The 27,987-nt window shown below is 39.8% G+C and overlaps 1 protein-coding gene across 3 annotated transcripts; it reads right to left on the bottom strand.

Moving 5' to 3' along the window:
- Positions 1 to 9: 9 nt before the first annotated feature.
- On the bottom strand, positions 10 to 27,987 carry htr2aa (5-hydroxytryptamine (serotonin) receptor 2A, genome duplicate a). 3 transcript variants are annotated; one of them, XM_010880050.3, is made up of 4 exons: positions 26,937 to 27,987; positions 25,749 to 26,180; positions 9,343 to 9,543; positions 10 to 2,029 (listed from the first exon to the last, which is right to left on the bottom strand). In XM_010880050.3, the coding sequence occupies exons 2-4, from the start codon at positions 26,125 to 26,127 to the stop codon at positions 1,191 to 1,193; spliced, it is 1,419 nt and encodes a 472-aa protein (XP_010878352.2). In that variant the 5' UTR covers positions 26,128 to 26,180; positions 26,937 to 27,987; the 3' UTR covers positions 10 to 1,190. The 3 variants fall into 3 exon arrangements, with proteins under 3 accessions (XP_010878352.2, XP_010878353.2, XP_034153568.1); XM_010880051.3 differs by having other exon boundaries at positions 27,708 to 27,987; XM_034297677.1 differs by having other exon boundaries at positions 25,749 to 27,987.

Below are 27,987 nucleotides of genomic sequence, written 5' to 3'. Positions count from 1 at the left end.
GATGCCCTGTGTGTGTCTGTGTCCGTGGATAGGTACTGTAGGCACATGGGTGTGCATGGGCCTCAGGGTGTGCCACCGAACAACAAGGACTGACATTTTGCCGCTCCTTGGTCTGCAGGTGGATGAATCTGCTCGGCTTTGACCCAGTGGACATACACATAAGGAAAATGACGACAACAATGACACCTTAAGGCTTCCTTTTCTCATTTACTTTGTTTGGAAAGAGACATCTATGGTGGCTGTTGCCGCGGAAACATTGGTGCCAAAATAGACTATCAAATACACAGAACTCTTTCACTGGAGTTACAACATTGTATTGACTTCTTTTTTTTTTCTTTTTTCTTTACATTTCTTTTTAAAAACATATTTTCAACGCCTGTTAGGGTTGAGGTCGGACAACCATGTATTAAAGTGGCAGTTGTGGGCTGTACCATTAATAAGAGGGAGGGGGTATAACAACAGATCACATCATAGGTACAACACTTAGTGCATTTGACCCCTACGCCTTTAAATGAAAGATTCTTAAGCCCCCTGAGCAATACCTAGGAATCCCTCAACGCATCTTCATTAGCCTACATCCCACCAATACACATTTCTGTATTTTCATACTGAATGAAAGAAAACACAAGATCAAAAGATAGCTCTGACTTTTCGGTTAATGACAACAAAAACGAAATACACAGACATTTACATACCTTTTGTGCACAATGTATATATAAATATACAGTATATTTATATTTTATATACGATAGCCTGGGTATGAGTCTCTATTCATCCATTAACATTCTACTCCTTGTACTCTTTCCAAAGCGTATATGGCACATGACACATAGTACTAGTAATGGAATGATAACTGAGCAAACTGGTACCCAGGCTATGTGAATTTTGGTGGAAACAGATCTTGTCGTTCATTGCTAATAATTCCGCATTAGTTCAGTTGTTTTCTTTAGTTCTGGCTAGTTGTCCTTCTCCTCGCTGTACTTTCTGTTTTATTTTCCCTGTTCCTGACTGCTTCTGGCAGCATGGCTCTGACCGCAGAGCTACTGAGCACTGAGCTACTGAGCTCCAGCATAGGAATACCCGTTCCTCAGATTCACCCCTAACCCCCCCAAAAGAATAAGAATCATGGCAAGATGGGGAAGCCAATAAAACCCAGCATATTCCTCCAGCATTATGAGAGATTAAGTTCCTTACAGGCTGATAGACTCACACACTTCCGATGCTTTCATCTTTGTCCTAGGGTTTGATTTTGTCCTCCCCGGGTCCTGTAGGCAGTCTCTGGGTCCCCCACTGCTGTGGACCCCATTCCTGAGGGAGCTCATTTCCTCTAGGGCCAGTTGAGTGGAGCTGTAAGCCAGTGGAGGGATGGTGTTGACCAATATGAGCTGCAGAGGCTTCCTCTCTGGGCTGTACTGGCAACGCATGTAGCGGGAGAACGCTGCCCGGTACGTCTTGTTGAACAGTGTGTATACCAGCGGGTTGACTGCTGAGGAGAGGTACCCAACCCACACAAACACGTTCAGCAGCCTGCCCATCACAGCCGGTTTACAGTTCCCCTGGTCGCACACCACCGCTAGCACATTGGTGATGAAGAAGGGACACCACATGACCACGAAGAGGAAGAAGACCACGCCCAGGACCTTCGAGGCCTTCTGCTCGTTGCTGATGGACTGCATGGTTCGACGGCCATACCGCAGGTCCACCCCTTCTGCGACTCCTCCCTGCTTGCGGCTGAGCGAACGCCTGAAGAAGAGCTTCTCCGAGGAGAGCGAGGACGTTGGTAAGAAGCCCAGAGTCAGGCTGACGCTCCACTTCGGCCGGGGTACCAGCTGGTCCAGGCAGAGGGTGGCTTCGGTCTGCAGGGCCCCGATGGTGAGGAAGTAGGTGACCACCATGATGGTGAGGGGGACAAAGAAAGCCACGAAGGATCCCACCAGGACGAAACTGTCGTCATTCAGCTGGCAGCTGTCGTCTTTAAACACCTTGGTGTAGTCCCGCAGTCCCAGCACAGGGATGGGCATGGAGATACCTACGGTGACACAGAGGAGGGGGACATGTTCATATGCACACACGTGCCTGTTTGTGTGCATCCTCTTATTGTACATTTTAAAAAGTACGCTTCTAGCAAAAGCAGCCATTTTTTTTGTTATAAATCTGGAAGCAGATCTGTCAGAAATAATATGAACGGTTGACTCCATGATTAGAGCGGAGCTCCCAGTCCAAACTTTGACCTCACTACACTACCAGTCTTTTTAAATGTGTAAGTTCCATCCTCTCTGTTGAGACAACTGATCACAAGATTTCTACATTGGAAGCATGTCTACTTCCAGAACAAGTGAAGTTTTAAACTGCTGCATGAAAGCTAAACATATCGCTCTATAGTCAACAATATATCTATACGATACAATCTACAGTGCTCATGTTGCTCATTCCTGCTGTAAATCTATCCACCTGGAAGGGATCCTCTTGCATCAATAATGCAGTAGCCCTCATATCACCTCTGTCTGCCCACCAGGACAGATAAACCCTTCAATTTCCCTCACACACCCGGAATTAGTGTCATTAGTGGGGAATAAGTGGATTTGGGAAAAAGAAGGACAGAAGCATCTGGACCCATTCATTATGGCTTTCATCCCCACAGAAACACAGGGAGATGCAAAGAATGACCCCAGGAAAGGAATACAACTGTCTGACACCGGCTGTCATTTTTTGCAAGAGAGTAGGAGAGCAGACGGTAAAGGTTACCAGAACTATCTCCAAATACGATCACGCTTCAGATCTGGTGAATAGATTCAATGATTTATAACTTCTCATTTGGAAGGACATTGGCATGTTTTGCTCAATTGTTTTTTGTCTGGCATCCAGATCTAAAGGAATTAAGTGGTCCTTTGTTACACATCCATGCATACGCTTGGAAGAAGGATGGAACTATACTCATGTCCTTGTGGGGAGTTGGTGTGGGTTTTATGTCCTAAACAACAGCTCTGACATGACTTTGCATCAGCTCTTTTTCTGGACCAATAAAAGCTGTGTTATAGCAGGTTGGAGTAGCGTTGTTTTTTTATGTTTTGGATCTGCTGAGGTATTAAATCACTATGGTGATGCTTTTTTGTCTGGTATCCAAGCAAAGTACAGGTTGGTCAGGGACTGGAAGGCTGATTGAAATGGGGAACGGCATTCAAAAAATAAATGTTTGTTTTTTTATCCATCATTTCTACACTATGAGGTAAAAATAACATTGTAATTGGGACAATTAAAGGCACTCATCTACATTCTATACTCCATACATTTATAATACAAACATATGTTCTATTGTTAAATAAAATAATTGTTTAATAAATTAAAAGATGAATTATATTTTTTTGATAAATCTGAAGCCCCGGTTAATATTTGGTGTAAGCACATTCATCAATAATGAAGGCTGCAAGCAATAGCACTGTAGCTGTGAAAACAGCTCATTTGAAATTAATTAATCATTTATCACAACAGAAATATCATTATTAATTTGACCAAAAATCTCATATTCCCTTTAAAAGATGGAGTATCATGTGTAGATAAGTGGAAAATATTGTTTTAACTAGGATTTCTAAGTTGCAACCGAATAGTATTCCCATTGCTAATAGAAATTCAGAATTCTTTTCAGGAAAAAAATATTTGTAAATGTAGAAATGTTAAACAAAGAAACAGCATTACTACAAAGGAAGTACATTCATGATGAAGAATGTTGGCAAGCTCACTTTGAGTCCACTAAATCCGCTAAATAGCAATACATATTTATGTAGCTCCCTTTTGACAATATATACAGAATTATGCAAAAGTCTTTGGCCACTTGAGAAAATTGTTTAAAGCTATTTATCTTGGCCGTGCGTGTTTATTTGATTGTAAAACATTATATAACATTCATATCTTGAAATGGCTAGAGGAAATCATATAAAAGAAATCATAAAAAACTGGACAACTTAAAGACAGAAAACTCAAAAAGTAACTTCCTTAAGGGACCGAAGGAAATCCAGTGAAGAGTCAGCTCAGGATTTGGCACCAAATTGGCAGAGACAAAGTCTATCAAGAAATGGCTTGTAGGATGTGTTGCAGCTTACAAACCATCCTTGCGATAACAATTCTAAGAGATATTTTCACTCAGATTCCCACCAACCCTTTGAAACCACAATCTGAATTGGGTCGAGACCCCACAGTTTAGAAGGCCTGCTCTAGACCATCCAATGAGCCAATCAGAACTTTGTATGTAAATATGTAATTAGTTTTCCACCCACACCATCAGTTTGAGCATTTCAGAAAACAGAGAGACATTTTGTCTGTGTTTCTCCTTCCCCTGACACAATGTCTTTCCTTTGAAGATAGACTCTAAAAGGAGAAAGAAATGCAGAGTTTTTCTTTGAGTTAACCAGAGATGGAATGTCACTCAATATTTTTGGCTGGCTTAGAGAAATACTTTGTTTGTCTGTAGCTACTGGGTTTGTTGAAATCCAGGGCAGGTTTAAAGGATGAACCAAGACAAACTTGAAACATGCTCCTCAGTAGAACTTTGGAAGTTTAGGATGTTGAGAAATAGATCTCTTCTGTGTGGGTTAGGATTTGGAGGTCATTGATATTCTGAATGATTGGGGGGGTGAACCTAACAAAAACAAGCAGGACAGATGGTAAAATAAATCTTTCAACAAAAGTGTTGTGTAATTTTGTTTATAAAACATGTTCAAAGAGTACAGTGAGCACTAGAGGTTTTAAGGACTCCCAACCAAATACATCTATGATGTTCCCTGAATTAGCCTAACTAATTCAGGGAATGAACACACTCCACACTGAGGCTGAATTAACAGGTTACTGAGAAAATGGTAAAGGAAGCATACAATTAAAAAGACCAACGTGTCCTTCAAGGATGCTACACATGGGCAATTAACAGGTGCAATCAGTTGTTTTCTGCCCATCCTCCCGAGTCAGGCAGGGGTTGTCCGCAGGGTCCCAGACTCACCAGACCACCTGAAATCTGTTCTGTTCTTTTAGACAGAAATTACATTTTAAAGTTGATTTTAAAAGTATGTAAATGATTAAGTTCTGTTTGCCTTCAGTGGCTTTTTTATGAAGCATCAGAACCCATGAAGATTGACAGTTGTCTTGGCATCAGTTAATGGGGATAAAAAGTAAATAATAATGGTTCTCTGCTCTGAGGTTTACTGTGAGTTTTTCTAATCCAACTAATAGCCACAAACTTTTAGACTCCAACTCATTTTTGGGCCTTTAAGGAGTCACATTGCCACTGTCAAATGAATGTCAAAGACAACCTTTGCACTTCTACCTTAATAATTCCCACACATACAAACACACACATACGCACACACACGTTAACTTTGCTACAGTATCTGAATGGGGACACTAAAGTTGACTACCCTACTTTTACTTATCTTAGCCCTAAACCTTGCTTACCCTAACCTAAACCCTAATCTTAACCAAACATGTTACATGTTAACTCAGTAACCTAACATGTATGTCTAACTTTAAACTAGCCTTAATGTCTAACCCTAAACCTAATCTTTAATACCTAATCCTAATTCTAACTGAAATCGTAACTTTTATCCTAAACCTAAACCTCAAATTGGGGACAGGAAAAAAAGTCCAAATTAGGACTTGGGGTTCAAATGTGTCTGATTACCCCATAGTTCATGGGGATGTTTTGGGAAATTTTCAAAATGGGGAAATTTTCACCTCCATTATATAGTTAAGTTAGAAACACACATTTGCTCATGTTTAGAAAAGCATACCTTGTTTAAATTTACCAAAAATTTTGCTAGCTCAAATTGGGCTTTTTGTTCATTCAAATGCTTGATTTTGGGTTGTATTAATCAAATAATAGAGTATTACATGTACAGGGCAGTAAAAATCTATTTGAATAGAATATCTGTTCAGTCAAATAAAGTCTTGATAAAACGAAAAGTAGATTGGTACAGTTATTGCTGTTTAACAATTGTGATGAAACACCACACTGTGTGAAAACCAACCACGCTATGGGATTGGTTGTCTCAATTGGACAGAGTTTGTCTGACAGCTTATAAATCCATGTTGGAATAAAATAAAACTATCAAAATCCAAGTACCAGCTCTTCTACATTGGTACGCCTTTGGTAATGTAACACTTCTTTGTTGGATGAGCCTAATGTGTCTGTAGAAATATAACACCTGGGATAGCCTTCTGCCCCAAACAGAAGAAATTACATGATAGAGAGACAGGAAGATCCTAAATTATTCAATGGGAAAGAAAATGACAGCTGGTTTTGAAAGACAAAAGTGTATTATTATTTCAATAACCTTTGTGGTCTTACAATGGTTTTCGTGTTTGTAATCGGTGGTGGGGAGTTGACGTGTGTATGTCTGTGTGTGTCTTTGTTAGTAAATAATGTGTATGTAAAAACATGCATCAGTATTAAGGTGGATATGTGTCTATTCTGTTTTCAGTGAGTTCTCTCTGTGGCACTGTTTTCCATGTTTGTTTGAGAGCCGACATTTCACTTCTACATAACAGAAAGCAAAATGTTTTCTTCTTTCTCTCTCTCTATTCCTGTCTCGCTCTCTGTCCATTGAACTGTCTGAGGAAGGTAAACTAGGGCTAGAATGATTCCCATGCATCCCATACATTTCAACAAGACAACCAGGGATCTCTTTACCCCATCCTAGATCTAAAGCTAACTGACAGCAATGCACAGTATCGACCTTTCAGACACGGATCAAACAGATCATTGCAGCCATGTGTTTCGAATCTGGGTTGTGGCATAGGGACAGGGCCCTGGGGCCCTATGTTGCATACTGGCGTTGCGTCACACAGGGAGGATGCGTGGATGTCAGACAGGGCTGCTTTGTGTTATTGAGCTCTAGCGACTTTCTTGTGGTAGGTTGGGGGCTTGTTAGCTCAAGAGTGGTTGTTGGCTGGGGAATTCAGTCTCTTCTGGTGCACATGTGTCAGCAAATACTTCCTGGTCAAGCAAGCAGCAGGGCAAGAATCAGAATCTCCTTTATTATGAGTAGATTTTCACATACTTTGTGTAATGGTGCTGCTCGTCTTAGACAGAATACAGAAAATATACAATGTATATGCACAGAAATCTACAAAGCAAAATGTCCATACGATTAAATATGACGAGTGGTGAGCATGCATGATAACGGGACATGAGAGGTAAACATATATTCTACATTAATTTGTGATCGATGTACACATAAACAGACCGTTGCAGTAGATGCAAGACTATCCAGATAATGAAAGGTAAGCAGAGTTTTGAGTACAGTGTATTTCAGCTTTTCATTTAACAGTTAACAGTCTGGAGGTGGTTTGATTTTCTGAGCATATCCTTACTATTTCTGTGGAGCAGATGGCCAGTCGCTAAGGGCCACTGCAAGGGCAAATAAACTGTTCAGTTAGCAGGATCTTCATGAACTGCGTTTCCAGCCTGCGTGTCCTGTATTTCCAGCGGTTGACCATGTTGACAGCGACGTCTCTGAAGGGAAACTGGGGCGGGTCAGAGGACCAGCGATGGTTATGAGATGGTTTAGAGATGGAACAGGACTGGGCACTCAGACGTCTTAAGAGGGTCCAGTTGAGTGTCTCTAGTAGTCGGGACTGGAACAGTATTTAATTTGAAAAAGGTTAAAAAATAAAAAAAAAAGAGAGATTGCTTGTGACAGGTCATATGTCTTGGAAAGACGCAGAGAGCAGCTTTACAGGATGTGCACCAGAAGACATCTCTTAGAACTTGCAAAAATAACAAAAACATTGAATGGCACGATGAGGACCGTGGATAGGTACACGAACAAAGTAATGTTTGGGTCCGTGAACAAATCAAGGCTTTGTTATCAGTTGTGTGCTGTGTTTTATGTGGGTCCCAGGAAGAGGAGCTGCTGCTTGGGCAGGAACTAATGGGTATCCACATAGACAATACATCTCTATCCATCGCTATCTCTCTCTCTCGGTCTGCCATGTTTGGATGGATAAAAGGAGAGTGGGATGAGGACGTGAGAAGAGGGAAATGAGGCATAACATGTAGATAAGCAGCAGTGACATAATCTTATTTAATTTGCAGGCAGCAGCGTATCATATCCTAGCTCTCTGCCTCAGGCATGAAACCTGTGTAATGGTGACTCATGTCAGAAGTTAATTCCTTCCCACGGTGTGTGCTGTCTGTCTCTCTGTCTCTCTCTCTTCCCTGGTTCTATCATACGTGACATTGCCTCTGTCCGTAGGTCTCCACACAGCCATTATTGGTATCAAGGCATTGATTGAGGAAATGGAGGGGAAAAAAGTTACGCAAGTCTGACAGGCAGTCGCCATGATGACATCTGGTCACTCTAATATTCTCTCCAAGTGTTTTTGTGGGCAAACAAATTTCCGTTTGTTTATTTAGATTCTAAAAGTTGGTTATTGAAACAACTACAGCAGAGCACGTCTCATTCTGAAAAGGCCTATGTGCTGCTGCTGGATAAAAGTGGGGATACTAATGTCCCTGATAATAATAGACCTCTCTAAGCTGTCTTGCCTTGCTAGAATTCTGCAGGCATTGGTAAATATACGGTTGTACAATCTGACAATTTCATACTGAACAAATATGAGTCTGGTTTTAGACCTTTCTCACTCTATTTACTTTTACAGTTGTTCATTTTGATTTGATGGAAAAACTGACCTCACTGGGCTTGGCCATCAATGATGAAATACTGCAATTTGAATGTTTATGCATATGACACGGTTTTGCCCACTACAGCCCGTCTCCTGCACAAACAGTTGCTGCAGTCAGCAGTCAGATTTTGAGTTAGTACAAAATTCCCATTAAGACTTTGGGCTGGTGCTGAACGCATGTGAGATTGAGTACATGCTATTCCCCAAAATCTAAACATAAATGACGTGTGAACCATGTCTGATGGCTGGATGGACCAGGCTGCATTAACGGCTCAATCATTTCCTTTTCATCTTAGGCTATTGATTTGATCCGCTGGATATCAACCAGGCCATTGAGTCCTGATTGCTCAGTTGCACTGGCTCTTACATTAAATAATATGGACCTCAAAACTCCAATTGCATCTGTTTACAAGTCATTCTCCTTCTTGCAAGGCCTCGTTCACTGCTCCGCTCCCTCTCTCTGCTTTTTCCCCATGTTGACTAATGCCTTGCTACTAGCAAGCATTACACAACCACTTTATATTACCAGATACAAACACATACACTCTTTCTTCCGCTTATCTTCATTCCTCTAATTCTTCCAATCTCTATCCCTCTCTTGGTCTTAAGCAGCGGAGCGGCGTATATATATATAAATACATATAAATAACACACTTTCCTTCTGTTCCTTACCCACAGAGATGGTCCAGACAGCCATAATCTTGAGGCGTGCCTTGGTTCTGGAGTTGAAGCGGCTGTGGTGGAGGGGGTTTCTGATGGCAATGTAGCGATCCAGGGAGATGGCACACAAGTGCATAATAGAGGCTGTGGAGAACAGCACATCCAGGTAGATCCAGATAGGACACAGGTCAGAGGGCAGAGGCCATCTGTATTCTGTAGGGGACACACGGAGGAAAAGCAGTGAACACACCGACGGAGTACAACTACGACGTGCCTGGATGTTCCAACTATCTCACCTTTCAGTCGGCCAAAGTGGAAGTAGAATTGATTAGGTTTTGGATTAACGTTATGGATAAGCTTACACCTGAAAAGATGTGACGTTATGTTAACTTAGGGACGAATTCCGAATGGTTCTGAAAACAAAACAAAATAATTACATTACTAAAAAATGAATGCCTAACGCGCAAGCCGAACGCTGAAGGTGGTGTAACGATTGTAGAAACTTTGTTGGTTTTAAGATGCATTAACAGTCATATTGTAAAGTACTTTAAAAGGGCTGTTCCGTCGTGATAGCCTCAAAACCTGCACAGGCTAATTTTCACATATACTATCATGGGAGTTGTGTGAGGAAGTTTTCATCTGAATCATGGCAGCAGCAGGTGTTCGTCAGTTCTGATGGCATGTGGTACAGCCAAGTTTCTAAGCTTAAACCAACATTTTTTTGGGGCAGTTTTCAATTATTCTGAAATTATTCTGGTTATCATGGATTTCATGGTATGGATATATTTGAAACTAACCAACAAGATGAAAACAGCATTTTTGAAGTGAAAAGGATTAATAAATAAAACCAAAAATAAAATAAATAGCTGAGGGGTGCAAGACAAAGCTATGGGAAAGATAATGTCAATAAGAGTAACCAGTAGTGGTTTTGTTTAGCTTTCATCTGTCTCAGAAGGGCAAAAGGACAGAACATTGTGTTGACAGCTAAAGTGGAGGGATTTCCCTATGGAGCAGAACACTGATAGAAGGAGTAGGATCTAGAGCTTCGTTGGAAATTGTTGTTCAGTGTCTCTAGCCGACACATCCTGCAGTGAATCACCTAAACTATGATGGAAAAAAGGAAAAAAGTCAAGAAACATGAGAAACACAGAGCATTCGCAAATAAACCACTGCAGAGACAAATCTGCAAGTAATATGTTCATGTGTGGTCACGGCATGTAAAAGAATCAGATAGTGGACTGTGTTGCAATGTGGTGGAAACCATCTTTCAATCATCTCAGCAGATGTCCTAAAGGGAGGCACAGGACACAAGCTAAAGGAGTGTGTAGAGCTTACAAAGCTATGGCAGGCTGCTGAGAATGTTATTCACCAGCTGGGAGATAATGCAAAGTAAGGTGGACTTCGTAAAGAAGGTGGACTTTCTGGCATTTATTGCATCTATGCCTAGGAAAATGGTTGTTATATAAAAAGCAGAAAGGTTTTTGGGCAAGAATTTCCATCCAATAATTGCAGGGAATACTGATTAAAAAATGTTTCCCCTCCTGGGCCTATGAACATGTCTAGGGATGGGATTTGGATTGGACTGTGACTGAACGAGCACTTGACGGTTTTTTGATGTATCTATTTTTGTATTTTGTGTGATGTCTGCTTGCATAACAGTGTCAAAGAAAGCGTGTCACACTGAATCCCTAACCGCACATACAAATTCTCTCAAGAGATTCTGAAGGAGAGAAATCATATTTCTCCACCCCTTTCCCAAGACAAAATGAACACTTTCCCAAGACAAAATGAACACTTTCCCAAGACAAAATGAACACTTTCCCAAGACAAAATGAACACTTTCCCAAGACAAAATGAACACTTTCCCAAGACAAAATGAACAATTCTGCAGGGAATGAAAATTACATTATGCTACACATGAGACAATGTAGGCTACAGACAGTTGCCTGATTTAAGTTAATATTCCATGTCACAAATATTAACTTAAATTAGCAATTAGCATTTGTTTTCATGGACACAGGTATATCCTAAGTGTGAACACAATATCATAGGTATATGAAAACAACCTATTTATAATACAATATAAATATCAAAGATAAACACGTGTATCCCCCCCCCCCACACACACACACACACAAACTGAAGATCAGACACAAAGAGCAGAAAACATACTTTCACAGAGTTTCATAATTCAATATTGCTCTTGAGAAATAGTTACACCTCCCAACACAAACTCAGCGTAATACCACTGTAAATGAAAAAAAGAATACACAGTCATGTGCCAAATAAACAGCAGGCAGTAGCATCTGATAGAATAAGATGAATATTCCTGAAGCTGAGTTTCCGCAACCCAGCCCAACATAAACACTGCCTGGATTATAGCCCGAAGATAGGGAATATCACTGCTGGTATCTACAGTCAGACGTGGCAGTTACACTGTTTATCCATTCTCTATTAAATCCCCCTCTATTTCTATTTCTCCATGGGGAGGTCACCGACACCCTAGCTCCTCCAGGTGAAGGAGAACCTTACGTAAAGAATGTATGACTCATCTTCATCCCCATGGTCACAGACTAGTCTGTGTCTAACTCACTGCTGTTCCCTCTCTCCTTTTACCTTTTCTCCCTTTCCGATTACCTTTCCTCCTTTTCTCTCTCTGACCGTTTCTCTAGCTCTCTATTTCTCCTTTCTCCCTCTATCTTCCTTGCTTTCCCACTACATTCCTTTCTCTCAATCTCAGTCTCTCCTTCTCACTGTTCTACACACATTCATCTTTCAATTTGTTCTGAGTGTCAGAATAAACAGAGAGGAGATAAGAGACAAGGGCGTGTTCAGAGGGAACAGGGAAGAGGGCTATGACGGACCCAGGCTATGTTTTCAGATTAGGATATTATAATGATAACGTGTCACCTGCAGTGAGAATAGTGTACAGCATTCCCTTAATCTCTAAGACCAGCCCCTCTGATCTGGCTCCATCCCACCACAAGAAGATTTGGTCAAAATGAGTCTTCCTGACCTGCAGCCAGAGGAGCAGAGAGAGCCTAATAAAGCCGGTCTAACGCCAGCCAGAGCAGCCACAGTGAATAACCCTTCAACGCTTTTTCGCTGAGCGACCAATAACCCCAGTGAAAAGGAGCCTGCAGAAAAGTGACTTCTATTCACTCTTCCTTTTCAAAAACCCAAAAGCACTTGACACTGCAGCATTTCACAGCTCAGGCAGAGAAGTGTACATGCTCATCTGAACACCGTAGGACAAGTCGGGTTAAGTTATAATTTTTTATGGTTGTCTGCCTACTGTACCCAGGGGGGTAAAACCGGGGAACAAAACTATATTGACTGACAGAAGCAGAGCAGAGACTTCAGAGGCAGGGAATCCAGGGAAGCAGCCTTTATCCACAAAGGGAGACTATGTATTTCCTCGCAGATATTGGCAGGGGCATCACTCTGGGCTCTGGAGACAAATGAAAGCCCTTCTCTCCTCAAACTAGCTGACAGCTTTGGGCTAACCAAAGCTGGATTTGTATTTTCTGCTAAGCAGGGTGTGGAATGGGGAGAGAGAAAGGGTGTGTGGTGGAGGAAGGGAAAAGAAAAAAGGACAGTGAACAAAAATGTAAAAGAAAAATGAAGTGAGCTCGGGCCCTGCATGACCAAACAGTGTATCCCATAAAAAAATCATTAGGTAGATAGATATTTCCCTTCATCGCAACAACTCACTGAAGACTCGGGACAGTCGATGTCAAGAATGTGTCGAGGCTTTTCTGGTTCTAATCACATGCTCAACCAGGAAGTCCTTATGCACCGGAAGGAACACACTCTCCGACCTCTTACCTTGATCGGGCTTACAGGCTGCCAAGGCACCACAAAGTCGCTACAAAGCGAGGACGCAAGGCGGTATTCGATTACCTACCTCCCAAACCCAAATAGTGCTGGTCAATTGCACAAATAAAATTCAATTTTTCATGGCAGAACACACAACACAGATGCATTATTTTATTGTTGAAATCGGATACATCTTTATGCCATGTAATTTACCAAAGTAGCCAGATAGCATAACAACTAACAAAGTGCCAAAAGCTGTCTGTCAGTCAATATTGAAACCTGAACCCAATCTGTGCTGATGACTCGCAAGCACATTTTACAGAACTGTCTGGAAAGTGTGTCCTCTTGGAAGTTCAACCTAAAACGTACAGTGTGGTAGAATGCAGAACACAAGTCTGCATTTTGAAACACAGCCCAACTCTTTCATCAATGACTCAAACACAGAGTCTCTCAAGAGACCGCTAAAGAATTTGTTCAGTGATGTGGACCCAACCGGCTTGGAGAGATGTGGGTCTTTCTCTCCCACGCCATCTGATTTAGTTCTTCAAGATTGCCACATGTCACCGGCAAATAGGATATTGTATATCTATTTGTTTCTTTCTACTGTTTTTCTTGCACTTTCTCTCATCCTCTCTAATTCTGGATCAAAGATTTGTTTTGGCAGCATTCCACTTGGAAAAGACCATCTGTTGAAATTCAAAAAGGTGCTCGACAGTCATTACCATACAGAATTAATCTGACTTTATAAAGCCTATCTCTCAACAACATGAGAAATCACTAATCCACCAGGGCCAATACAGTGTGCAAAAACCGTGAAACCATGTCAAGCTATTCCAACGGCACGTCTTTGTTCAGTCAAAACCAGTCCTGTATAATATCTGTGCCGACTATAAGACTATAGACTGAATCTGATTGAGAATATAAATAGGTCGGCTTGTTTAATAAAGAATATCATCAAAGTTATTACGTTCGGATCAGAATCTAGAAACCGTGCTGTACAAAATGGAAGTGTTTGCATTTTTCAACAGCCAAGAAATATTTTTGTAATGAACATGTTTTGCTCTACTTCATCTTCAGGTGAGTCTTTAGGGTGAAATATTAGCAAATTGGAGATTAAAGAGACAGTGAAAAGTGAATCTCTGAGATAGAAGAGGGAAGAAGAAGAAAGTAATTTGCAAATGCTCTGATGTGTCAACTTCAGACTCAAACGCATATTTATACCTGGGTCGTTCCATGAAATGAGGGCCTTATATTTTCCTTTGATATTACATTTAAATACCCTGTTATATGAAGAGCTCTGTATAAAACACGGATATCATTTTTTTTTTCTCAACAGTGACAAAATGTATTGTGACAAAATGAAGGGCCCTTGTACATAGGCCCTGAGGGCCCCTCCCTTCTTTATTCAAGATTCAAACATTTCCGAAGGCCCCTATACACGTTAGGTCCCTATATACTTAGTACTCCCTCTCCCCCCGGTCCGACGCCACTGCTTTGGAATGTCCTTCCATCAACCATATATTGTTTTAACCCATTTAATACAAAATGTCCAAGTTTAGCCATCAATGTAAAGCACGACTGATTGTATTGCAAAGCGATTTTTGATGATTATTATTTATTTTATGTGATTAGTGATTTTTTACCTGGTTATTTTTGAAGTGAGTGTCAATGCAATCAATGCCACGGATATGCCACGGATCGACAGGAATTGCTCCACGGATCCACAGGAATTCCTCCACGGATCGACAGGAATTCCTCCACGGATCGACAGGAATTCCTCCACGGATCCACAGGAATTCCTCCACGAACCGACAGGCATTCCTCCACCGAACGTGGTTTGAGAAACGTTGCTCTAGACTATTGCATGTTAAAATTAGGACAAATCAAATATTACACTTATCAAAAGGCACCAAAGATGTGCATGAATTGTTGTGGCCCTGTTCTGTTTGTGACCATAATTTTTTGAAACATGAAGACGCTTAAAAGATTCATTGTGATGTGATCACAACTTTCCTGACCACCTCCGAAGGTCAATCCTCGTTTATACTCGGTGTTAAAAGATCTCTCCAATGAAATAAATCACGTTATAAAACACACTCTAGATGTGTGAACATTACACAGACTTGTGAGTAATTACGTATTGAAACTGAACTGCAATTTACATTGCTATAGCCTTGCAGATTTTATTTAATTTACATGGTTAACATGTAGTCTGATGGGGTTTAAAATATACGCATCTTTTCCCCTCTGACTAAGAAAGACCCCTGCTATGGTGAAAGTTAGTTTTGCTTCCTTACTTGAAACATGAAGACCTCTGACCTCCTGCTGTTTGACTAATTAATCTTATGTACACTTATCTCTGATGTTTCATTTATATATCTAATTTAATCATCAGAGAGAGAGAGAGGGTGTGAGAGATGAGATAAAGTTACATACTGAAGTATAAATGACGGCCCATCTAACTGCCAGAGTTGTTAAAATACAGTAGGTACTACAAGAGTGTATGGCAGGGGCAGGGATTATGGAGGATCAACATTTCACCATTTAAAGTAGTGAAATTAACTTGCCTTGTTATTGAGATGCTAATAAAGTAACAAATGTGATACTGATGATGGTCCAGACATTATACCTCAGTATGTCCGACTGTCACTTTGTTATTGGTTCAGAAAATTCGCCTATTAAATGCAAATTTAGTTTTTTACACATCTTTACTTGCATCTGTTTTTGTGTATACTGCATCCTTCTCATTTTTTCTTCTAAATGGAATTGTTAAATTTCCAAAGCTTTATTGCCTTCAGAAAAAGATAAAAGTTATTCATTTACATGTATCAAAGGTCCCTTTTAGTCTTCAGTGCAAATATCAATGTCCGATGTTAAAAGTTAAATTGCCGTCTGCCACTTTTCAGTTGAGACATCAAATGTTCCTCTGGACTCTCAAGAGAAAGGCTGTTAACCTCAATGACCCCAATGTGACCACATTTGCATCATGGCCAAGAATAAATTCCCTTTATTCCTAATTGCAAATCACTTCTTACTTCCTCACCAGGCTATCTGATGTGTGATGAGCATTCTGAAACAGAAATGGTTAGAGTCCATTTATTATTATTATTATTATGAAAATGAAGCAGCTATATAGTAATTACTGTAAAGTATTATGTACTTCATAGAGTCACATATCGCAATTTCTTAGCCCTGAAGCCACTAGTCAAAGGATAAGGTTACATAAATAACTTTTTTTAATAGAAAATCTGGCCAAGAAAATAAAGTTGTCTAACAACAGCAGCACAGTTACACCAAGTTAATTTTGAATGGCGTGTAAACTTACATAGTGAATAAAAATGATTTGAAGTCTGATTAGAGTACAGTTAAAAGGCAGTCATTCATCTTTCTGTCTGTTCACGCCTGTCTACTTCGGTGTCTGTTGCTGTCTTTCACTCTTTCTCTGGCTGTATCTCTCTGTTTCTCGCTCTGTGCTCTCTTATTTTCCCCATCTCAGAGCCCTGACTTTAATGTTTCCACACCTGTATTTACACTAGTAGTTTATACCGCGTTTGTAGAATTACTTTGGTTGTGTATATGTTCATTCAGCAATATGCGTGGATGACATGGAGGGGTGTGAGATGCCGGGAACTGTGTTGTGAATACATGTGATTCCAAACTAATGTAATCTAAATGCTAAGCTTTTATCTGTTGTTCATATTGTCTGTTTTAGGTCTGTGTAGGTGCAGTGGAATTAAACATAGGAATGACCCCGAAAACACCTCGTCAGGCATTTCAAACCCTTTTTCATTGCGTTCATCAGCTTCAACACCTGCGTACTGTAAACACGTCTCACCACCATTCCTAGGAAACAGGCTCACCGGGGTCGCTAAACGTTTGAACACACGGCTAAAAACCACATGAAATGTTTATCCACTGGTCTCTAAGTCTGCTGTTAACACCGAGCCATGAGTGGGAACACTCCATATATTCCACTATTAGCCTTTGGTTTGTTAGAAAATAAAATTATAATTTATAATTATAAATATAATCTCCAAATTTATAATGGAGATTATATTTAGAAGATCTGATCTTAGGTCTTTTTTTCCTGCCCCCCCCCCCCCCCAACAAAATAAATATGGGTTGAATCTTTCCATATCGTAAGCCCCATCCCATCCTTTGTATCTTATAAATACAAAGGTTGATTGTAAATACTTAAGATACAAATCATGTCATAAATTACACAATGCACAACTCCATATGTTGAACAAGCATTGCATGTACACATCACAAGACGTGCACACGTTTAAACAACAAAAGAGTGGTACCCCCATATTAGTTTGAATGACAGAGATTCCTTAGTGACATGACGGGAAGAGTGTCACACTTCCACAGGTAAGTTAAAGAGCACAAGGAATACAGAGAAGCGTATTAGGAAACTTTGGACAAATACTGAGATTCACCCTCCCCCTGGTAATGATATTTACAGTCACCTCCAAAATAAATGTCACCCTTGACAAAGATGAGGAAAGAGTTGTTTATTAAATAAACAACCCATAACTATTTGATATGGGATATGTTGTACTTAATTAATGAAACAAGGGAATCAACCCAAATAATAATAATAATAATAACTGAGGAAACTATCTGCCAGACATTTCCCAAATGGATCATTTCTGATATCCTGTATTATTTTGGGCTTCATAACAGCAGTGTTTTCGGTGTTGGATAGTTTGATAAAAAGTTCTTAAAATCAATATTGAAGGTGTATTGTTGTTTCTTTGCTCTTACTGGTGATCTAGTGTTCTGGGCAGGGTATATATTGATGTGTTTTTGTCTGCACATTTTATTCCACTAGTGTGGACCAAAAACCTTAGGCACATTTCCCTAGATTTAGAGCTACACCAGTTAACAGGGGTTAACTGTTAGGGTTGTTTGGGGTTAATGTTTGGGTTAATGCAAAAAGAGTTTTGATGAGTTCCCCAGCAGGACCTTGCAAAACAACTGTGCATATGTGTGTGTCAGGAGTGTGTTTGGGTGTTCGCGTGTGTGTAAATTTTGTCTGTAGTGTCCCTGTTGTTGGGATTTACATTGGTGTAAACAGAGTTGAATAACTAGTTAGAGGAGAACTGAAAGTAGTCAGAGACTGTAAATAAACACACAGCCATGTAAATAAATACAGCCCCAATCCATTGCTTCTAACTGCCTCTAATTGCTACATTTTCACAGTAAACCCCTGGTTGGCCTCAGTAGGAAGAATGTTGGTCCTCATAATTCACTAAGTCGATCAGAATGAACCCCATGACTATAATATCATACACCAAAAGGCACAAAGTGATGGTGGTTGGGTTGCTCAGATAATGGTGGGAGCTTAAGATATTGTAAGCTGTAAGGCTCCACTGATCTCTCCTTTTCTCTTTTGTCTTTTTTCTAAATATCAAACTGCCCACTTAAAGACTAACCCAACCTCCTCTTCACCTCACGTCCATCCCTCTCATCTCTCTCTCGTTCCTACCTCGTCTCGCGCTCTCAATAACTATCGTACTTGTCTCTCTCCGCTCTGTGAATGACCTGTTGCCCTGTCATTGCATATCTGGTTCTCTTGGTGCCGATAATGACCGAGCTTTGTTTTGTTCTGTGTGTGGTCTTGTCTGAGAGGAAGATGCGGTGGCTCATTCTCATGCCGAATGCTGCTGACTCTATTTTTTTTGTTTGTTTTTTCTGTGACTGCATTGACCTGGAATCTCCGTTGTGTCGGGCTAAATGGATGAGCACAAATCAAAACCCTAAAGTTAATGGCACAACCACAGTCTGTTCCCCTCTCCCATCCTCCACCACCCCTCCCTCTCTCTTTCTTTACGTCTCCAGTCCATCACCGAGGGGATTAGGTCTATTTTTAGCAAGGGGCCAGTCTTGTTCTCTCATAACGACAGTCAAAGAGCGAGGGTCTGAGGATTCATGAAACACATCCTCCCCTAGTTCGGCTGTAGTCAGGAGACAGCTGAATGTTGTCATCTCATGAACTAGGCAAAACCAGGAAACAAGGACACTGACACATTATTGGATTACTGAAGACAAGAGCACTGACACAGAATCCTGTACAGAACATACCTGCTCGTTAAAATTTTCTGACCCCCCCCAAAATCTAAAAAAAACATTCTTTTTTTTTTTCTTGTCATGCAGTCCACTGAGAAGCAAAACATTTGGGGAACTTAAGCACATGAAAGGAGAGCAATTAAAGCCATCAAAGAGGATGAAGACAGGCAAAGCATCAGGAACCAAAAATAATAAAGAGAAGTAGGAAAAAAAGATGGGGTGAGAGAGAGAGAGAGAGACAGACGGAATTAGAGGGAGCAGGTCAATAAGGAAATGCATTAGTTTCCCTATCTCCAGAGGGCAGAGGAGCTGACTGGGTGGCAAAGTTGAGGCAAGGTGCTGTCTGTCTAATTGGCCCACAGGACAGGACTAAAGGGTCTGGTTAACCTTCATTATGACCACAACAGAATAATCTGTCCTGTTATACCTCAGATGTTGCCTTTGGAGACATCTCTGCCCTGCTAAAAGTATCTGTAAGACAGAATTCTTCATAATAAAATAATAAAGATCTTTTGCAATCTTTGGGAATGGAAAACTATTGACACTGAGCTAACAATTAATTTGCATTTGTAAGAGGCAAGACCTTGAATACCAAACAACATGGCATGGACAGACGAGTCTTTGACACAGATGTTGTTCTCTCTGTAATGGAAAAATTATCTTCCATGTATCTATAATCCACTTTGTATATTGTACTCAGTAAGAGGGTTTGTTGGTTGATGGTTCTACAAGGAACCATAATGGGAAAGACAAAACACTTTGAGCTCTTTATTGCTTCTTTGCCGTACACAAGTGTTATTTGATCTTGTAAGGATAATTAAAATGTTCCGGTCTCACATATGGCTTTGTGTTAACTGACGATGGTTGAGCGGTTCTCAATTCTCTTCCAGGGGATTCTTACCTTTTTTCAGAGCTAGCGCACCTGATTCAACTTGTCAATTAACACAATGAGGTCAAAACAAGATAAAGAAAAACCTGTGTGGTTCTTCAAAGGATTTACAAACAACCTTTGGGATTGAGAAAGTTTCTTCATAGAATCCTTTTCTAACTAGAGTTTATTAATATATTTCTTTGGATCCGCTACAGCTCCTGCAGAAGCAGCAGCTACAACACTGCAAACAACACAACATTACACTGATCTTCCACAAGAACCACACTAAAGGGCTGTAGCCATAAAATTCGCTACCCAGAACCTTTTTAATGGGTCTTTCTAGAACATTTGAAAAAAAATATATATATATCAATCATGTTCCATGTTGACCCATATGAGCATCATTTTTAAAAATGACAACCCTGTTTCCAAAAATTTTGAGACACTGTGCAAAATGGAAATCAAAATAGAATGCAAATCAATTGAAAATAGTACAAAGACAACATATCAAATGTTGAAACTAAAAAGGTTTATTGTTCCTTGAAAAATATATGCCCACTTTGAATTTGATGCCAACAACATGTTTAAAAAAAGCTGGGACAGGAGCAACATATGACTGGAAAAGTTGTGTAATGCAAAAAAAATAAATCCTCACAACTAATTAAGTTAATTGGCAATATGTCAGTAACATGATTGGATATAAAACAGCATCCCAGAGAGGATGAGTGTTTCAGAAGTAAAGATGGGGAGGGGTTCACCACTATGAAAGACTGCTCAGGAAAATAGTGCAACAATTTAAGAATAACTTCAATTGCAATAGAATTGCAAAGAGTTTGGGGATCTCAATCTACGTAACATAATATCATTAAAAGATTCAGAGAATCTGGAGAAATCTCTGTGTGCGAGGGACAAGGCTGAAAACCAATATTGGATGGCCGTGATCTTCGGGCCCTCAGACGGCACTACATTAAAAACAGACATGATGGTATGTGAACACAGTATGTTGCTGCATCCACAAATGCAAGTTGAAACTCTACCATGCGAAGAAGAGACCATATATAAATAAGAACCAGAAATTCTGCTGTATTCTCTGGGCCCAAGCTCAGTTTTGATTTGTCCTGTAGTCTGACAAATAAAAATGTGAAATAATTTTTGGGAATCATGGACGCCGCGTCCTCTGGTCTAAAAAGAAAAGGGACCGTCCAGCTTGTTATCAGTACACAGTTCAAAAACCAACATCCATTATGGTATGGGAGTGCATTAGTGCATATTGCATGGGTGACTTGCACATCTGTGAAGGCACCATTAATGCTGAACAATACAGTGGGGAGAACAAGTATTTGATAACCTGCAGGTTTTCCCACTTATAAAGCATGTAGAAGTCTGTAAGTCTGTAAATCGCATAGTATGATTTTTAAGTCATTAATTTGCATTTTATTGCATAACATAAGTATTTGATATATCAGAAAAGCAGAACTTAATATTTGGTACAGAAACCTTTGTTTGCAATTACAGAGATAATTCGTTTCCTGTAGTTCTTGACCAGGTTTGCACACACTGCAGCAGGGATTATGGCCCGCTCCTCCATACAGACCTTCTTTCTTCTTTCTTCAGGTCATTGACCAGGTCCTGATGTGTAGTTCTGGGCTGATCTCTCACCTTCCTCATGATTATTGATGCCCTGCGATGTGAGATCTTGCATGGAGCCCCAGACTGAGGGAGATTGACCGTCATCTTGAACTTCTTCCATTTTCTAATAATTGCGCCAACAGTTGTTGCCTTCTCACCAAGCTGCTTGCCTATTGTCCTGTAGCCCATCCCAGCCTTGTGCAGATCTACAATTTTATCCCTGATGTCCTTACACAGCTCTCTGGTCTTGTCCATTGTGGAGAGGTTTGAGACTGTTTGATTGAGTCTGTGGACAGGTGTAGTTAATACAGGTAATGAGGGGAGAACAGGAGGGCTTCTTAAAGAGCCGGAATTCTTACTGGTTGGTAGGTGATCAAATACTAATATCATGCAGTAAAATGGAAATTATTTATTTAAAAATCATACAATGTGATTTTCTGGATATTTTTTTTTAATTCCGTCTCTCACAGTTGAAGGGCACCTTTGATAAAAATGACAGACCTCTACATGCTTTGTAAATATAAAAACCTGCAAAATCGGCAGTGTATCAAATACTTGTTCTCCCCACTGTATATACAGGTTTTGGAGCAACATATGCTGCCATCCAAATAATGTCTTTTTCAGGGAAGGCCTTGCTTATTTCAGCAAGACAATGCCAATCCACATTCTGCACATTTTACAACAACATGGCTCTTTAGTAAAAGAGTCTGGGTACCAAACTGGCCTGCAAGCAGTCCAGACCTGTCAATAATGCCCTGTCCCAACTTTTTTTTAAACATGTTGGCTGGCATCAAATTTAAAATTGGCATGTTTTTCCAAAAAAACAATTGCATTTCTCTCAACATTTGTACATTTGAAGTTGTCTTTGTACTATTTTCAATTAAATATAGGGATTAAATGATTTGCACATCATTGCATTCTGTATTTATTTACATTTTATGAATCCCAACTTCTTTGGAAACAGGGTTGTACAAGGTTACAAACCAACAGCAAAGTAATGAATCAATAAAATAATGTAAAACAATTGTTTCTGCTTGCATCACGCTTATTGAGGTATTTTGTCTGCTCATTAATGGGGACATTTAATACATTGCAACGGTCATACTTCCTACAGGATCACACTTCCTTCTGACAAATTCATCCTGCTCCTCTTTTTCATGCAAAATGCAAATGAGTACTCTATTTGGGCTTTAAAACACCTTATAAAAGCAATGACTTGTGAAACACTTCAAATGGCACAGACTAATGCTACGTTTACTTGGTAGGTGGTAGAATGTAAACTGGATGTCACCGTTTTAGGAGCATAATGGTAAGTGCCGTTCAGCCTGGCAGGGAATGCTATCGGCCGTCACTATAAACAATACTTGCCGCCAATATTTACATTTGTCAACTTATGCCTTACGCTGTATTGTGAAGATCAACCAAATGTTGATGTTTTTGTACAGACAATATTAATTCTGAAATGCTCATAACCTGATGGAGCAACACCCAGAACTGGATAAGAAAACGGTGAAACAACGGATGGATGTGACTCAGATGTTAACACGGCTGACGTTTGGAACGAGATCAGCAAGGAGTTGAGAGTCAAAGGCAAGTGTCATATCTTGTGCATTGTCATAGTTGTGGACAGAAGCTTGCTAACCAATTGATTTTGACCTCTACTGACTTACTATAGTAGCTATATTGTCTAATAATACAGTAAGGAAGCATGTTTGATCATTCTAAAAAGCATTTATTACAGACTATTGTGTTAGTCAAAAAACACAGAAGACACAGTTGTTTTCAAATGTCACTACAGCAATGCATACCGGCATGATCCCATGCTTTTGCAGTCACTATTCGTCTCACTATTTGTCTCTTTTCCGTTACGCCTCCTGGTGATACGTATTTTCATCCACCATGTAAATGCAGCATAACTCAGTGAGACTTTTGTGTATACTATTATACAAAGTAAGGGAAACAGAGCGACATTAGCAACAGTGTGACAGAGAGGGAGGAATAGGAACGTAAAGGAAGAAAAACAGAGAGAGAGAACAGTGGAAAAACTAAAAAGGTAAAACAGGGGTTTGTTGACTCTGCAAAGGTCTTAGCACTAATATTTCCACTCCAGATTTCTGGTTAGAAAGGGTTGGTGGCAGGCCTGAAATGTGTGAATTCATCACTATAACAGTATCGTGGGTATGTACATTATAGACCAGATGTGAGAGGCCTTCTGGAACGGCAGGGGCCTTAAATAAAGCAATAGACACTCTTCTGACATGTTTCATTGTAAAATGTGTCTACGCAGTTTCCACAAAATATCTTTCTAAGGGAAGCTCTCAAACATCATAAATATCAGGAATTGGTACTGTTTAGTTATTTACAATAATAATTTGTATCAACAAACCATGTAAATCTGTATACTGTATATAGTGAACTTTCATTAACAGTGTAAATATTACCAAAAAAGTGATACCATGTAAAGATGCAGTACCCCCAAGAAATGTTTGAATTATTACAGTTAAAAAAACACTACAAATGTTTATCTTGCTCGCCTCGATTCACTTTTGAAACCAAGCAGCTGGAGATTCCACTAAATTATTTTCAATATTTTCTCAAAAAAAAAATATATAACGCATACTATTTTGACTAGGTACACCAATTCTCTACAACACAACAATGAACGTGTCATTCCAGCATACATATCTATAAAAGTCTAAGTTTAAAATTATATCATGCTCCATTTTCTGTTTTCTGGATGTCTGTCTGCTGTTTCTGAAACTGTATGTCTGAAATCCATAAGATAATTGGACATTATTAATCAAACAATGGGACAATAATGTATAAAGAATTTAAATCATCTTAAATTGCTAGTGGTAATGCATTGTTCTCCCACCTCAAATTTGGAATGATTCCACCTGCACTGATTTGTGTGGTGACAACCTGATCTGATAGGGTTAGAAAAATTATTACCACGGTGATATTGTCTGACAGTCAATTTATTACCTGAAAAATACTTTTAAAATGAATTCATCTTAACTAAAATAAAAAATGTCCAAACATTTTAAATGTATTACTTGTTTTGTGATTCAAGTAACAGCATTTCAGAAAATTTACAATGTGCACTAAACCTAGCTTAAATTTCAACAACAATACATTTCAGCTGGTTAAATTAGCCAGTCAACATTCATATAAAGCATGATTCTGCTAACCAGCCAGATACTTTGTGCTATAGACAGAATGCAAATTCCACCAATAGCTAGTTTAATGTGTTTCATTTTTTTATTGTTTACTCCGAGTCTAATCTTTACTAATAGTTCTTATTAATGCAGAGACAGGTGGTGACCGAGAGTGACCAGAGGCTTTATAAGTGCAGCTATTAACTTTCCCTAATTAGTTTTTTGGATATAAGTTAATTAATTCTCATCTTTCCTATCTCTAGAATGGGGACAAAACTGTGCCAATTTTGGTCGGCAACAAATCAAAACCATTCTAATTGGAATCAATACCAATATTGATATATTTCTCTAATAATTGTCAGAAATGTTAGTATCCAATTATTTCAAACCAAAAATATTGTAATATAATCCAAACGCAGTTTATGCTTTTTTACAAACCAAATTGTCTGTTATAATAGCCTCTCAAAATATAAGTTAACAGACCTTGAATGGCAACAAAGTGAGGGCTATTATGTGACACACTGCCAGATTTGCAGTTTGTCTAAGTCCTATAATTAACACATTCTGCGAGTATAGAGTTTTGGGTTGACTGCAGTGAATGGAATGTTTCAATGGAATGTTGGCACATTTGCAATAAATCGAATAATTCCTACAAAACTCTCTGACTATCTAGCCAAGAAACATACAGTGCTGATAAAGATTAAAACATTTTACACCATATCACAGCACTTGCAAACCGCGGTTGACCAAACGCCCTAACACAACTGAACTTTTATAGCATAATCAAAAAGTGTCCAAAATAGTGTGTAAATATAGTGTGTAAATAGTGTGCAAATTTTATATTTTTCACTTGAATTGGAACTCACCATAGAGGATGGTCACCATGGAGACAGGCATGACCAAGATGCCCAGTAACATGTCTGCAACAGCCAGTGACATCAGAAAGTAGTTGGTGGCATTCTGGAGCTTCTTCTCTAGAGACACGGCGATGATGACCAGGATGTTACCCGTCACCGTAATGGCGATGACCGCCAGAATAAGCAATGCTGCCCAGTTCTTGTCCACCGCTGTCATCCCTGTTGCACACTGGGATGATGCCAGGATCTTTGTTTCCTCACTGTAACCCCCGCCGCCTTGAGTCAAGTTGCCTGACAGAATGTCATTCCCGTTACACCCATTCCTGCCTCCATTTCCCAGAAGTCCTTCTGATACGTTACCATGCAGGTTCATTATGTCAGTCCCCATACACCTCCAGCACGTCCCTTATAATGACACTTTTACTCCTACAGGTCTGTTACCTGGTGAGAGAGGAGTGGGTCTTTCTTCAATTACGGTGGCATTTGATCATCAACCTTTTTTGATTAATTAAATTTGAATACTATTGTATTTATTTAAATGTTTCTTGCCACATGCTTAAACCACTAATATGGTAGCTTGATTACTTTAAATATGTATTAACATTATGACATAGTGGTAGTAACAGCAATGATGCTTGCATAAATTTGACATTACAAAAATTTTCTAAAATAGAGGTCACACACACTAAAATCTGTCATCAAGCTTCTGAAAATCATTTACTAAAGTGATATGATGGGAAAATGCTATTTTGCTCACAATGTTATTTAGCTTCCCTAAATAGATGACCTACTTTAGGGTTGTGTTTAGCTAATCATTTTCTTTAATACAGACCATTTCTCAATATAATTTTCCACCGGAGAGAAAGCTCAAGGTCCTCGTACATCTTCTCATTTTCAAGGCAGTAACATAATTTAGAAAACAATATATGTTTAAATTTTTTTGGTTTTATTTATCTGTTCTATTGATCACGTCTATTTTTAACTGTTGAGCAATTAAAATAATGCATTGATATCTCTACGTCCCTGAATCATGTGTGCCCCTCATCTCCAGTAGCTTCTACAATGCGTACAAAATTGACGTTTAGCAGCATAAAGGGATTACATTTTATTGATTACCAATTACATAAAATGCAAAGTGTATTATTTGTCATTATGAAGTGTTTTTACATTGTGCCAAAGTCAAGGGACAGCACTTACCACCGCAATTCAAGAATGACCCAGATACGTTTGGTCCTTAAAAGTCTCCACATAGTATCCATCATCATGCTTAGATCTCGACCCTTATCACAGCCATCAGGGTTAAACTTCCCAATGTGTAAAGCCAGTGAAGGCTGCCCACACATGCAGTCTTTACCTAAGTCAATTCTTGAAGTAGTCGTTACTATTGATGGACGGAGTGGAAAGCAACAGCAATGTGGCAAAATGCCACAGAACAGTAAAGAGGTCTATGACTTTTGCTTTGTTCCAAGTACTCCAAACCGGAGGGCAATTATACTGAGATCTTTTCCTGTCTCAGGTCAACATTGTCACCTGCTGAAATTGAATCCGTATGAAATCAGGAAAGTATAACCACTATAATGTGCTCAATTCCAGTGTACCGTTGTTGAGAGCATCCGCAATGTCAGATGGCAGGCTCGCTCGATTTAATCCTGTTGTCGAGGCGATGGAAAAGATGAGACAGGAGATGTGTGCGCGTGTGTGCGTGCGCGTGTGTGTGTGTGTGTCAGAGAATCCTCAGGTGTCTCTCATGCGCTCGCTATGTACCTGTGTTCACGTACTATAGAGATGGATCAGAAGCATGATGAGTGACGACAGGTGCCACACACACTCACTTTGTCACTTGCAAACACACATTCATACACACATACACACACTTCCATCCAGGTCCGTCCTATAAACTGGGAGAGCGTTTCACCGAAATAACGGAATGTGATGAATGGAGAATCCTGGTTTGGAAAAAACAGTTACCTCGAAAAAAGTCCTTCATTCCATTTCTTTCCTTTTTTCTTCCATATCCCTTCAGCCCTTCAATTCTGCCTCAACAGAGCCTGTATCATTTTATTTCCCCTGATTATTAGAAAGTCGCCTTCAGCTCAACACTTTAGCTGTCAGTCACTGAGCACTACTCCACAGTGTGCCGTCTCCGCTTTCTCAGATACACTCACATATGCTCACTCGCCTCACACCCTCCCTTTTGCTCACTGTCGCTCTTGCTCTCTCTCTCACACACTTCCTCTGTTCTGGTCCT

Source organism: Esox lucius, chromosome 16 (assembly GCF_011004845.1).
Source record: "Esox lucius isolate fEsoLuc1 chromosome 16, fEsoLuc1.pri, whole genome shotgun sequence".
Taxonomy (NCBI): Eukaryota; Metazoa; Chordata; class Actinopteri; order Esociformes; family Esocidae; genus Esox; species Esox lucius.
Note: the sequence above shows the minus strand (reverse complement) of the source record. Positions and strands in the feature narration are given on the sequence as shown.